This window comes from Protobothrops mucrosquamatus, unplaced genomic scaffold (genome assembly GCF_001527695.2).
Source record: "Protobothrops mucrosquamatus isolate PMUCROS unplaced genomic scaffold, P.Mucros_1.0 scaffold2687, whole genome shotgun sequence".
Classification (NCBI taxonomy): Eukaryota; Metazoa; Chordata; class Lepidosauria; order Squamata; family Viperidae; genus Protobothrops; species Protobothrops mucrosquamatus.
Window position 1 is genome coordinate 10,207 of NW_015388734.1, and position 14,189 is coordinate 24,395.

The 14,189-nt window shown below is 38.3% G+C and overlaps 2 protein-coding genes across 2 annotated transcripts in view; one reads left to right on the forward strand and one right to left on the reverse strand.

The window, feature by feature from the left end:
- Positions 1-4,734: 4,734 nt before the first annotated feature.
- On the forward strand, positions 4,735-9,964 carry LOC107296212 (galactosylgalactosylxylosylprotein 3-beta-glucuronosyltransferase 2). The gene is made up of 3 exons (XM_015825561.1): positions 4,735-4,879; positions 9,370-9,518; positions 9,611-9,964. The coding sequence occupies exons 1-3, from the start codon at positions 4,735-4,737 to the stop codon at positions 9,695-9,697; spliced, it is 381 nt and encodes a 126-aa protein (XP_015681047.1). The 3' UTR covers positions 9,698-9,964.
- A 99-nt stretch (positions 9,965-10,063) lies between these two features.
- SMAP1 (small ArfGAP 1) overlaps positions 10,064-14,189 on the reverse strand; it is a gene marked incomplete at its 5' end in the record, with an annotated part of 40,527 nt that continues 36,401 nt past the window's right edge. Inside the window, 1 exon segment of the mRNA XM_015825562.2 lies at positions 10,064-11,015. Within this exon segment, the coding sequence (XP_015681048.1) occupies positions 10,881-11,015 (135 nt within the window).

The following is a 14,189-nucleotide window of genomic DNA, read 5'->3' on the forward strand; positions in this document are numbered from 1 at the left end:
TCTATTACCACTTCCTTTCCCAGCTTCTCAGACTTATCAATTTCCAAATCTCCACAATTTTGCTCATTTTGAAGTATTTCCATAACATCTTCTTCAACCTCTGCTATAAACCTCTGGAGAATAAATGCCACCATTTCTTCCAATTTCTTCATCCAGATATCTTTAATTTCCTCATTATATTGCTTGACTACTTGCATCATGGCATCTTGTACATCATTTATAATCAAAGAGAAAGGCATTTTCAATAAAGGGACCTGAATTGCTCTTGATGTGATGCAGCACAATGTCAGACGGTCACATTATTTAGTGATGGCCCTTCTAGCAGTCCTGGGTGCCATTGTTAAGTGTTAGTGAGGACCACAGAAGGTCATTCTCACATTCCCACATAACATTACACTCAGTGGTCCTCTGAAAGCATCTCTTGCCTTTGAAGGACTGAGGGTCCTGGGTGGGAGAGACTAAGCTGAGGATGGTTCGGATTGGTGTAGGGAGCTTCTGGGAGACGTGATCACCATTTGAAAGTTTCCCAGTAAGCCTCCAACAAGCAAGGTCAAAGTGGAAGCCATCAGGAGGTTGCAAGTCACAGTCACATGTGAGCCTCACCTAATGGCCACCTGGTGCTCACTTAATAACCGCAACCAGGGACTGCCAGAACTGCTGTGGCTAAGTAGCACAACAGGTGATGCTTCACTTACCAGCCACTTCATTTAGTGACCATAATTCCAGGCCCAAGTAGGATCATAACCCAAAGACTTCCTGTACTCTTTTGCAGCACTTGTACAGTATATAGAATCCCGAAGTGCATTGTTGAGATAGAGTATGTAACGTGGCTTTATTACACAGTGATACAACAAGTATACACGCTGGGCACACTGTTTCAGGCTGTAATCCAAATGTTACCCCTTCCCCCCCCCCATAACTCTCTACAGAATTAACAAAAACTGGATAAACTCCAAATCTATTTCTAAGCAGTTTTAATAGCTATCACCCTAAGAAGAATTTAAGATGTTCTTTCCTTCCAATCAGGCCTGAATGATTGATGATGGTCTTGCAAGTTAAACCAAGGGAAAGTCAGGAAGCCGGGCATACAGTATGTGCTAACTCTTAACATTTATTATTCATTTTGTACATTGCCTGACTCCCAAGAGGGTGTGTGGTAATCCCAAGCACATGTCTCAGTTTTCTTTAATACTATTCCTGATGTCTCTTTGATATAACTTCCTCCTGGGCCCATATTCCCCTGCACAGACCATGTGTGGCCCTGTCGTCTTCCTTTTATCTCTAGATTGGTGGGAACAATTCTATTATAAGTCATGCTGGCATCCAGTATGGCTTCATTTTTACTGTCTCCCTTTGTAAGTACGTGCAACTTAAGTATCTTAAGATGAGTTATGCATTGCTGCTCAGTGATTTTTTTTTATGCTGAAGTAATATGACGGCTGTGTTTTTAAAAACATACAAATGATGAGATGCTTTATTCATTTTCATTGACAAGAAAAATATCAGGCAACATTTTAGAAATATACTAGATAAAATATTCTCCAGAGAATAAATGAAATAGGTCCTCCTCAGACTACCCTCACATTTAAAACGAATAGATAATTTCTGCATGATTCTTAAACTATAAAAATATGAATGGATCTTCTCATGTTTGGCCCTTGCTGGATATGGATCTGTAAAGGCCCTGTAAGGGTAATGTGCCATGTTGTATTGTACCAGATAATCCCCATTCATCCAGACAGACAAATCTTGTTACAGGAGCCGATCATATCTAATGAATTCTTGCAAATAACCCTCACAAATGCCATCAAATGACTTAGGGCACTGTGTGGCTACATCCTGAAAGTCTGATTGGAGCAGTGGCAGTGATGCTTCACCTTCATCAATCACTGTTTTTATGTAGAAAAGACATTTGACTGAAAATAAGGCCACTGTGCATGTCATCCTGCTTTATCTTCAGTTCAAAGTCTAGGAGTTATACTTCGTACGCACAAGTGGAAGCTGAGATGGGAGGCAGGCAGTGAATCAGTAAGTTTAGCTAGTGAAGGAATTCTATAATGGATAAGAAGACACTGTACACCTTCTGGCATATTTGTTAAATATGCTTAAACTTCAAAATCATCTGGACACTATACTATGAAGTCATGGTGCTCTTGATGCTGAGTTTTCTATTAAGAGTTGCACCATTCTATAGTATATTGGTAGTCCTTGACTTATGACCACAATTGGAACTGGAATTTCCATTGCTAAGAGATGCATTACTGAGTCATGCCTATTTTTACAACCTTTTTTTGGCTGCAGTTGTTTGGTATAGTCATTAAGTGAGTCCGATCTCCCCCATTGACTTTGCTTGTTAGAAGCCCCCTAGGAAGGTCATGACCCAAGGACGTTGCCACTGTTGTAAGTACATGCCAGTTGCCAAACAATTGAATTTTGATCACAAGACTATGGGGATGTTGCAATGGTCATAAATGCAAGGATTGGTCATAAGACTTTTTTCAGTGCCGTTGTAATTTCTGATTGTTGTTAAGAATGGTTGTTAGTCAAGGACTACCTATAGTAAGTGATACGAAAGCAACAGGCGAGTAAAGATTAGCAGTTGCCTGAATTGTCGAAAATAATTGCTTTTGAATTAAGGGAAGCTACTTTTCGAATGACAAAGGAGCCAAAAGGTAACAGTAATTGGTTTGTCATTTGTTCATTTTTATGTGACTCTTCCTTCAGAAAGAGTCCAGCGCTCCATCTGAAGAAGAACCATTCATGCTTTCAATCCTGGGAGAAAATATCACACAAAACAAGAGAGAAAAATAGAAGCCAGCCAGAGGGACCTAAAAAGGTGTTTTGTTTAAAAACTGAATGAGCAGATGGCTCTTTGGTTCAAGGTTTTCATAGACATGTTTATTATAATCTACTATGTATTTGTTATACACACAGGCCTGCAGGAAAGTGTGTCTGTGTTCACAATGAATGAAGAGAATGGCTGTACATTGGGAGATTGAAAACTGAACAAGCATTAAGAGCTAAGAGAGAAATCTACGTTTTATAAAATCAGCTGAAACAGAATATACTTTTCTTTTCAATTTGTTAATAAACCAGATTTTGATTTTTCAGGGTTCTTTTTTTAACGGTGCTCTTTTTTTTATGTTTATAAAGCTCCGTACCAAATTGGTTTTCGAGGAAGATTAAATAATGCATGAGAGGTTTACCCAAATGCTCGTATTCTTGCATTTTATTAAGTACAAGAGGCCAGCATAATGTTTTATAATGCCTTGGTGGCAATAATACTTCCAAGGCATAGTGTTTACATCTTAAATATTTAATACAAAGAATTATCTGTTTACTAACCTTTAAAAAAATGTCTCTTTTGAATTGACTTCATGTCTATGTAATTTTCTTGACAGTTTTATTGGAAAGTTTTGCTGTTGTCTTCTGGGATATTTGTTGGTGCTCTTCTATATGACTCACTGGTTTATGACAAAACGTAGTCCTCTTGAAGACATCTAGACACACATTGTTGGCATAATCCTTTAATGATATGGTTTTTAAAATGAATCTTGCACTGGCAAAGAATTAGACCAGGGGTCTTCAAACATGGCAACTTTTAAGACTTGTGGACTTCAACTCCCAGAATTCCTCAGCCAGCTGGCTGAGGAATTCTGGGAGTTGAAGTCCACAAGTCCTAAAAGTTGCCATGTTTGAAGACCCCTGGATTAGACTTAATGATCTCCAAGGTTCATGCCAATGATTACGCTTTATTATTTTGTGAATATAAAAGTTTACAATGATCTCCCCTCATTCTATGAAAAAAGAGAATGTTATCTTTTTTTTCTTTCTTCCATTCAGTTATGTCAATTGTCAGAGTCTGCACTTTTCTTGGCAAGTTTTTTCTAGGACTGGTTTGCACTTGCCTCTTTCCTTGGGCTGAGAAAAAGTGACTGGCCCAGAATCACCCAACTGACTTCGTGTCTAAGGTGATACTGGAACTCTCGGTCTCCCAGTTTCTAGCCTGGTGAAACTAGATCTTATGATCATTTTAGATATGATATACCTTTCAGAATAGATATCACATCCTTTATTTAGTAAAGTTGAACTTTCCCTCTGTAGATCTAAGTCATATAAATGTGATTTCCAAAAACATCTGATCACGCTAGAATGACTGCAATAAATCTAACAATTTAGCCCTTCAGAACAAGCTGCCCAAGCATTGTGCTTGACTACTTGACTCTTCTAGTCATCCTCTAAACTAAAGCACGGGTGTCCAACCTTGGCAACTTTAAGATGGCTGGCTAGGGAATTCTGGGAGTTGAAGTCCACAAGTCTTAAAGTTGCTAAGGTTGGACGCCCCCTGCTCTGAAGCCTTTACTTCTTTTTGCAACTAACTGCAGCTACTCATTTGCCTAAGATCAGAATTGTTGGTAGTGCTAATTAGGTTTAGAACAGCATTTCTGAATCTTGCCAACTTGAAGATGTGTGGACTTGAACGCTCAGAAATTACCCAGTTGGGGTGCTGCCACATCTTAAAAGTAGCTAAGCTTGAGAAAGATTGGTTTAGAGAAAGGCTTGTGGTTATAATGTTTTTCTGAAACAGAGCTGGGAAACTTCATAGTTAGAATGTATCTGGAAGGCATTAAGTAAGGAAGGTGATGGTACTTAGAACCTGTCATTAAAAATTGTGACTATTCTTTCTTTGTAAAAAACCTGTTTTGAAAAAGATATTCTGCTTTCTTCCTTTAGATGCGTACAACTCGCAAAGTCTCTGTATGGCCCGTAGGGCTAGTGGGGGGCCGACGCTACGAGCGCCCAATTGTGGAAAAAGGCAAAGTTGTTGGCTGGTACACTGGTTGGCGGGCAGGTAGGCCTTTCGCCATTGATATGGCAGGTGAGTATCTCTTCAGAAATCTCAGCAATTAGTATAGAAATGGGTATAGATATTAACACTTCTAGTTATTGAAATAATAAGTATAAGCCTGCAAACTCCTGGATCTTATGGTGAGCAGAATCACTTAGAATTCTGGTGATTTTAGCTTTTAAAATGCTTATTTATCAGCAGTAGCATTCTGATCTGCAAGAGGTTCAGGAAGTTTGTAGAAATTTATGGGATTGGTATCTTAATAAACTATAAATTTTAATTCAGTAACTTTAACTGTCTTTTATTGTCAGGAGCATCCTGGCAAAATTCAATGACCTCTTTTAATTCTCAGGGAATTCTGAATCAAATTGAATTGAATCACAGATTTTTGGACATCTTGGCCAGCACATCCACTAGACCCACCAAAATCCAGTTTTATTCTATCTGTGTTGATGCTGTTTTTTTTGTTTTGTTTTTTGTTTTGTTTTTAAAAGGATCCCTAATCTAGGAACTACCTTGCAAACCAACATACTGTTACCAATATTCCACCAACCAAGAGGCCCTTGCTGTGACTTTTAAGTTTAAAAACTGCTAGTTCATCAAAAAGATGAATAATTTTGCACAAGCTGCCAGAAAACATGGTTGAAGTGACTTGTAGGCAGATAATAGCTTGAAACGCTTTGCTTAAAGGAGAAATTGACAATAGCCAGCAAAGCAGGAACACTTCAAAAATAAATCTTGTCAATCTTCAGCCGTATCGCAGGCTGCATAGTTAGCCTGCATACTTGGTCAATCTCTTGTATATGCTAAAGGCATTTCAAGTGCTGTCTGAATTGCTTTTGATGCAGTCACAGATCTATGCCTGCACAAGTATAAAGTTTTGAATTTTGATTCATGGGCGTGTGGCTAAAAAAATGGTGAGCATGGAGGAAAGGGCCATACAGACATATGGTTTATATTTCCTGCTTTGCAAATTATTCATGCATTGCTGGTGAAACGATCTGGCTTATTAAAAACTTTCTATAAAATGCTTAGCAAATTAAAATAATAATAGCGGGAGAATTACTGAGGGTTACTTCACTCCAGCATCAGCTTCTGTACTTTTTAATTATGAATATTATTGAGCAAATTGAAATGGGCTAATGCCCTAAGCTATAGTTTGTTTACTCATGTTTATTGAATAAACCATAATTTGCCAAATTTCCACAACTTATATTCTCCCTTTCCTCAGGCTCTTATGCTATGAAGGATTCTATAAATGTCTTTGTCTTCATTTAAAATTGTTTTGGGAAGACTGTACTGAAAGACAGGATATAAATAATCATAATAAGTAACTAATGGGCAAAGCCATAAAATATTTGTAAACGATGGCTGAATTTATGTAACAAGCTGTGCCAAAATTAACGAAATCACATTATGACCTAGTTAGTACAGTGAGTATCAGGTTTATAGCTTTCATTCAGTCATAGAGGGGACTGTCAAAATTCTTAGGTGGAAGCCAACTTGGAACCTGATTGAATGTAGGCTGTTAGATGCATCAATGCATCATAAAGACTCCTTGGGGATTAGATTTGTATGACTTCCCTGATCAAGCTGCTCCCTTGGTAAGATGATTTATCCCCTGTGCTGATGGTACTTGATAATTGATGACCCACTGAACTGGCAGTCGGAGTCCTTGTGAGTCCCAACGAAGCCAGCTGATAAACTATTGGTGTTTGGAAGTAGAAAGGACAGACTCAGGCTCCTACCTTGTTCAGATGACATAGCTTGAGGCATGAAGAGTCAGTTTAGCTCCAAAAAGTCCCAAGTTGTTAATAATAATAATAATAATAATAATAATAATTAGTAGTAGTAGTAGTAGTAGTAGTAGTAGTAGTAGTAGTAGTAGTAGTAGTTGGAAGGGACCTTGGAGGTCATCTAATCCAACCCCCTGCTCAGGCAGGAAACCCTATACCATTTCGGACAAATGGCTGTCCAGTCTCTTCTTAAACACTTCCAGTGTTGGAGCATCCACCACTTCTGGAGGCAGGTTGTTCCACTGGTTAATTGTTCTCACTGTCAGGAAGTTTCTCCTTAGTTCTAGGTTGCTTCTCTCCTTGATCAGTTTCCATCCGTTGCTTCTTGTCCTGCCTTGTTTTAGAATAACATTGATTACTTCTAGGTTAATTTCTAGAACAGTAGAAGGTTGGTGTTTTTATATAACACCTTACTCTAAATTAACCAGATAAAGATGTTATTTGAACAGTTGAACCCAGCCATTGTGTGGGTTCAATATATATTGGAAGATGTAACTAGTTGTGCAATGTCTGGGGATATTTTTTTTTCCCCTTTTGACAGAGTTGTGAAGTTGATTTCCTGTAGACATGTTCCAGGATGTTTTTAACAGTTATTTTTTTCAGCTTCTTTCAACAGCTCTAGAATTTTCATTACCTGAATATTAACATGTGCAGCGAAAACAATTGTTGCAGATTGTAGCTCAGATTTCACACATTAATTCCTATATTAAGTAGGCTGTTCATAAATGAAACCAAACGCCATCTCGAACTTCCCACTCAGGATTTAACAGGGGAAGAGTTACCCTCTAAGCATCTGGTACTAATTCTTGTTATTTTTTAAAATTAATAAGACTATTAAAGATATATTTAACTTTTACAAGTTTTGAAAGCCAACTGGTTGCCTTCAGGCTGCCATTACCCTATACATAAAGCTGCAGTTTTATTTGAAAGAATGCAGACTACCTACTTGTCTGAATAATGGCTGTAAGGAATTCTGTGCACAATGAATAGGAGACTCAGTCAGAATGCTGAGTCCCAGCAATACCTTGAAGATGATAAAAAGAAAGTAATGTTCATCAGTCAGGAGCAACAGAATATTAAACATTTCCCTAAACTAATTTTTCGTTCTCCTTCCCTTGTCAGTCCAATCACCTTCCTTCTCTTTCTCCACAAGGTCTCCCTTTCATCTTAAATTGGAAGTAGAATAAATGCTACTTCAGAAGAACTAGTGAAAAACATCTGTTAAGAGACGATGCAGTACTAAACTTTGCACACCCGACATGATGCTGAGATGTTGCGCGAGAGATTGTATAGTGTGTTACTCAGATGACATAACTACTTTACATTTCAAGTTGTTTCTAATTCATAACTCTTGTGGATGGGTTCCATTACAGCTAACAAAATGGATGCAAGAATAAAAATATTGGTGAATGTAGGCAATCACTACTTGTGTTCTTGTATCTTTTAAGGACTTTCCGACTTCTTAACAGCAATGTACCTTGTAAAGATTGTAGTCTTTAGCGATAAGCTTTTTTTTAAAAGCAGCTCCATACCAATTTCAAATTTAAGAACCAACAGATCCAACAAGGATCTCATCGTATATGGATTACTCTGTTTCAAATGTAATGTTCTTTCAAAATATATTCATTTAAATGGTATCAAAGTTTGCCATACTCCTCACAATTAAAGTCAAAAGCTTTAACCGAAATAATGTTAAGGATAAAATGCCATTTTTATTCCAGAGCTGCATAAAATTTTCTGGACTATGGGCTACACTTATTTTGGGGGATGGAAGGCATATGGTTACTTTTCTAAAAATAGTGGGGCCAAGAGAAAAACTAGATTTGATTGCATTTCATTTGCATTTAAAATCAGTTAAGATAGAATATAGCTAATAAGATTATTTTCCAATCATTTAATACATTTTTTTTAGTGTCATTCAAATGTATAATTTGGTTAAGGTCTTAAAGGTTGTGACTCCACAGAGAGGAACTCCTTGCAACAGATCAGCTTTTATTGAAAGGAAAGGTTAACGAAACCAGAGGTACTCTGTAATAAACATTAACCAAATTACAGAATAACAGTTGGAAAGGACCTTGGAGGTCTTCCAGTCCAACCCCCTGCTCAATCATTTCAGACAAATGGTTGTCCAATTTCTTCTTAAGAACCTCCAGTGTTGGAGCATTACTTTTTAAGACTCTGGTTTTGTATCACTTAAGAATTGCATCATTTAAGGATAGGCTATTTCACATATTAAAGTAATGATGACATGGATTTTGGTTTTAATGTAAATGAAAAAAATGGTCTGCATGTAAATTCATTCAGTCACATTTATTTTTGTTTTAACAGTTACATTTACCTTCGGCTTAAATTTTAAATTAATTACAAAGATGGTGTCAGGGAAGAATCATTGGTTGGTCTCATCTTTTTAAAATTCACATTTCCCCTCCAGCCAGCCTTTTGCTCATATGGAAACTCTAACTGCTTATGATGAATGTCACTATTTATACTTTAACAAACCATGTAAAGTTTTAAACAGATATGGAAGAACACAGCTTGTAACTTTTCAGAACAAAAGTGGCCAGTCAGTTTGCATATGTAACAATATGATAGACCATTGTGTGATACTGAGTAAATACTTGGGAACGTATTTGAAATGGTAGGGTTAAACACTCCCCCCCCATTAATTCTAGAGTTCAATAAAATGTTTATAAAATGATTTTAATTATTATTTGATTTCCAAAGGGTTTGCTGTAAGTCTTCAGGTGATTTTATCCAACCCCAAAGCTGTATTTAGACGCCACGGGACACAACCTGGGATGCAGGAATCTGACTTTCTGAGGCAGATTACCACAATGGAGGAACTGGAGCCCAAAGCCAGCAACTGCACAAAGGTATCAATGTTATTTCTACAATGGCCATTAGTCTCCAACTCAACTTGTGGAGAATCAATGCCAACTAATGTTTTTGTTCCAACTTTTTCCAGGTTCTCGTATGGCATACTAGAACAGAAAAGGTAAATCTAGCTAATGAGCCAAAGTATCACCTGGACAATATCAGAATTGAAGTGTGATCTGTCAGCACAAATGGGATATGCCATAATTAATGGATGCATCAGACATGCTTACCATATTCAGACTGTACAAATTGCTGTTGTACAACTGCAGCCTCTAGCAGCCTAATGGAAGACTACTGGCAGATAGCTGAAGACGTGTCTACTTAGGCTTCACTTACTTTGCATGCATTTCTCTGTCCTGCTTTAATTTTCTAACTGTTCACATTTCCTTTACACATGTTCAGTGAAGAGGCGGTAATGCACTGAAGTTATTAGTCTAAAAAAAATGAGAAGCGTTTACGGCGTGGCTTCCAGGTTTATTCCTGAATTTAAAAAGCATTGTTTTTAAGAATAGACACAATTCTTATAGAATAAAATAATTACACAATGTTTATGGATTTCTTTAATATAGGGAAGCAACTGCTTATCAATATGAGGCACCATAAAATGTAAACACAATTTACTGGCAGAAACCTGGATACAACTGCAATGACAAAATTAAATATATAATTTGAGTTACCCTGTATAGATGCTGTGCAGTACACTGCTGATTAATCCTGTACAGTTCTCTGTTGGTCAAACCAGCTTCGTTTGACAGAGACAACTCAAAACAGTGGAAAGAAAATTGATGGAGTAGCAGTTCCCTCCAGGTTTTATCTCTCTCTTGTGAGCCATTTTCCCTGCTCATCACACCATTATAATATCACAGTGAAATGAATGATGAAACAAAATCATTATCACACAAGGAAATGCATATTTCAATGATACAAGGTACATTCTTATTTATATAATTAACGTTTTGTTCATACAGTACCTTCTACAGGATCACTGGGTAATTTGCAAGATGGAGTTTACATTTTAGAGATAGCACTAACATGATACCTATTTCCCTTATATGGAAACAAATGCTCTACAAGATAAAATAATTTGAGTATGCAGTTGGTCACGTGGCTTTTCTGAAAAGTAAAATTTGCAAAATCAAAACATATTGTGGAATGAAGAAAGCTGCCAATGTATTCAACTTGCTTTTCACTACATCAGAATTGAAGTCAGTACAGACCACAACACGGTCAGTTAAGATTACTTTTAAAATGAATGTTTGAAATTGGAGGAAGGGGTAGTGTACATGAGCAGAACAGGGAAACTAGATGTATTCGGGCATGGAATGTCGGGTCTCTTGATTTAAACTTCTATTGCCTTTTCACTTCCAGAGTTGTGTACTGAGGGTTTGGCCCGAGGAACTTCCAGTCCATCCTGCCATTGTGTTTGGTGGTTGGCCAAAGCCCATCATATTATTGGAACTATTCAGAGTCATTCCAGCCATTTGCTGATTCATCTGCGAAACATACAAGACTGTGGTTAGGTGCAGGCATCCAAACATTTCATATTTTATACTGAAGTGCGCACGCACGCACGCACACAATATAGATAGACAGATAGATGACAGACACTGATGTATTTGCTTACATTAATTTCTCACAGCTCAAGTTTTTGAAAAAAAAAATTAGGTAAGAAAGCCATCCCCAATACAACCTTTTAAAAGTGAGATTTGGTTGATTAATATATTTTCATATGCTAAGAAAATATAGAGGTAATGTACAGATTGCAATCCATGTGCATATCATGTTTTTCCACTAATATCCATAGGAAATAATCATGGCTGAGTGATCAATTTTGCAATTTCAATAGCAATGCCGGCATGAAAAGTAAACGTACTCAGGAAACTCTTTCCTGCCCAGTTTATCAAAGCACTGAAGTAGCTCTCTGGCAACAAGTGGAATAGCTTTCAGTTAAAAGATAAATATAGATAATTATATTCTGCCTTTCCAACACTTGCATAATACTTGCATTCCAGATTTAAAAAAATGAAATCTGGTTACTATGCATTTTAAATGTCTCTTATAAGAATCCACGAGTACTAAAGGAAAGCCCCATGGCCTGCCACAATTTCCACTGCATTGTGAAATGTAATTGTGAGTGGAAGGATTTGTTCAAGTCTAATTAGTTTTAACATATGGGGTAGCAGTTAGATTGAACAGGCTGAAGTTATATAGATGCAAAGGCAAACTAAATCACACCAGTCTCTGGGAGTCAGGTGGTGTAAAAATTGGATTAAAAATTTTAAAAAAACTATTCAAAATGTAAATCATTCAAAAACTATCCATCCTATCAAGAGGTGGAAAAACTGGGGCGGAATCTTGCTGGATTTAAAAGAATGAGAGAAAACATAAGGCCAGGGAAGCAGGATTGGAATGGACGGCAGTGACTGGACACTGAGAAAGCTCATTGTACTGCAAGCCTCTCTTGCTCTGAAAACCTATTAATATTCCTGATCAGATCTTGCTTGCCCATCCCTCTGGAGGCCTTTTCCAAAAGAGCCCACCAGAAACAATGTTTAAGTTGAAAACCTTATTAGCTCCAGTCAGCATAGCCCATGTTCAGGATATATGGCAGTGGTGGCGAACCTATGGCACGGGTGCCAGAGGCGGCACTCAGAGCCCTCTCTGTGGGCACGCGCGCCGTCGCCCCAGTCCTAGGCCTTCAGCTGGGTTTTATAAAACCTTTTGCTTTAGGCCTCCGCCATCGTGTACACAAAAAAAAGTTCAATCAATCAGTCAATTTCAACTTCTCGCGGGAAAAAAAAGTTGCTGCTTGGAAAGTTGGAATTGATTGATTGAACTTTTTAGTCCCACCCAGTCTGCTGTTACCACCGCAGCCACGCCCACCCAATGGGCCACACCCAGCCAATGGGCCACACCCACCCGGCACTCGACGATGCATAAGTGGGTTTTGGGTTGCAGTTTGGGCACTCGGTCTCTAAAAGGTTCGCCATCACTGATATATGGACTTGGAGCATGGAAGAGACAGGACGTTAGCCACCTGCATCTTCAAAGGTTTGTATGTCATATTCGGTCCTCCGTTCTCTAAATTACAACTGTGTTAGGTATGAGAAGCTGGCTGTCCCGTTGGGAGAAGGGCGGGATATAAATCAAAATAAATAAATAAATAAGATGAAAAAACACAAACCACAATGAAGAGACCCAATCCAGGAACCAATCTATCTATATAAATAAAAATGTAAATGTTCGTTTGTTCAAAATCTTAAATCTCCAAAAGGTCTTCACCGAGTGCTTTGGAATTTTGGCACAACATTGCATTCGAATACGCACGTGTTTTTATATACCTATATTATGTAGATGTCACACCTGTGACAGGTAAAAACATGCTTTTTTTGAAAAACAGCGCCATCTGTTGGGCGTAAAAGCAACACACGCTTTTACCAGACTGAGCCACAGCAACGCGTGGCCGGGTACAGCTAGTATAAAATGAAATTAAAATCATCATAGACCATATTAATGACCCTAATTTGTATAGTGAATACCCCTGCACTAGGCAGCCTCCTCAATCTCTCAACGAAATTTGGAGAAGCCAAGCTTTGCTGGCTGGCTCCTAGGTGGACAAGTCTCTCACACCTGCCTCTTCCTTTTTTGGGATTGTTCCCTTCTCGTTACTCCCCGTTTCCAAGTTTGCACACATGCATGCCTCCACCCCCACCCCACTCCCCTTGGATATTAATTCAGCCCTTTTCTTTTTTTTTTTTTACCCCTTACGGTTCCAGGTTAGTCTAGTGCAGGGGTAGGCAACCTCGGCTCTTTTATGACTCGTGGACTTCAACTCCCAGAATTCCTGAGCCAGCCATGCTGAGGAGAAAGGGAGCGTTTCCAAGCTGAGCCATGCTGGCTCAGGAATTCTGGGAGTTGAAGTCCACGAGTCATAAAAGAGCCAAGGTTGCCTACCCCTGGACTAGTGCCACAAGAATCAAAACAGAACACAACAGATTGTTCTTTTGCACCTATAGTTCTCAGTAGGTCCACAGAAACTGTACAGGTCGTGCTCAACTTACACCAGTTCATTTAGTGACCATTCAAAGTTATAATGGCACTGGAAAAAATGACTTATGACCATTTTTCACAGTTACAAGATTGTAGCAACCCTTCGATCACGTGATCAAAATTCAGATGCTTGGCACCTGGTTCATATTTATGATGGTCGCAGTGTCCCGGGGTCATGTGATCCCCTTTTGAAACCTTCTGACAAGCAAAGTCAATGGGGAAGCCAGATTAATATAATAATAATAATAAAGTTGGAAGGTATCTTGGAGGTCATCTAGTCCAACCCCCTGCTCAGGCAGGAAATCCTATACCATTTCAGACAAATGGCTGTCCAGTCTCTTCTTAAAAACTTCCAGTGTTGGAGCATTCACAGCTTCTGGAGGCAGGTTGTTCCACTTAACAATCATATTACTAACTTAACATCTGCAATGATTCACTTAACAACTGTGGCAAGCAAGGTCGTAAAATGGGGCAAAACTCACTTAACAAATGTCTCACTAGAATGGAACAAAACTCTTCTGCCTCAGCTCTGAACCGCTCAAGACAGTTCCATTTTTAAAAACAAAAAACAAAACAAAACACTGTTTTCTGTTTGAAATAGTGCAGGATGTATTTTC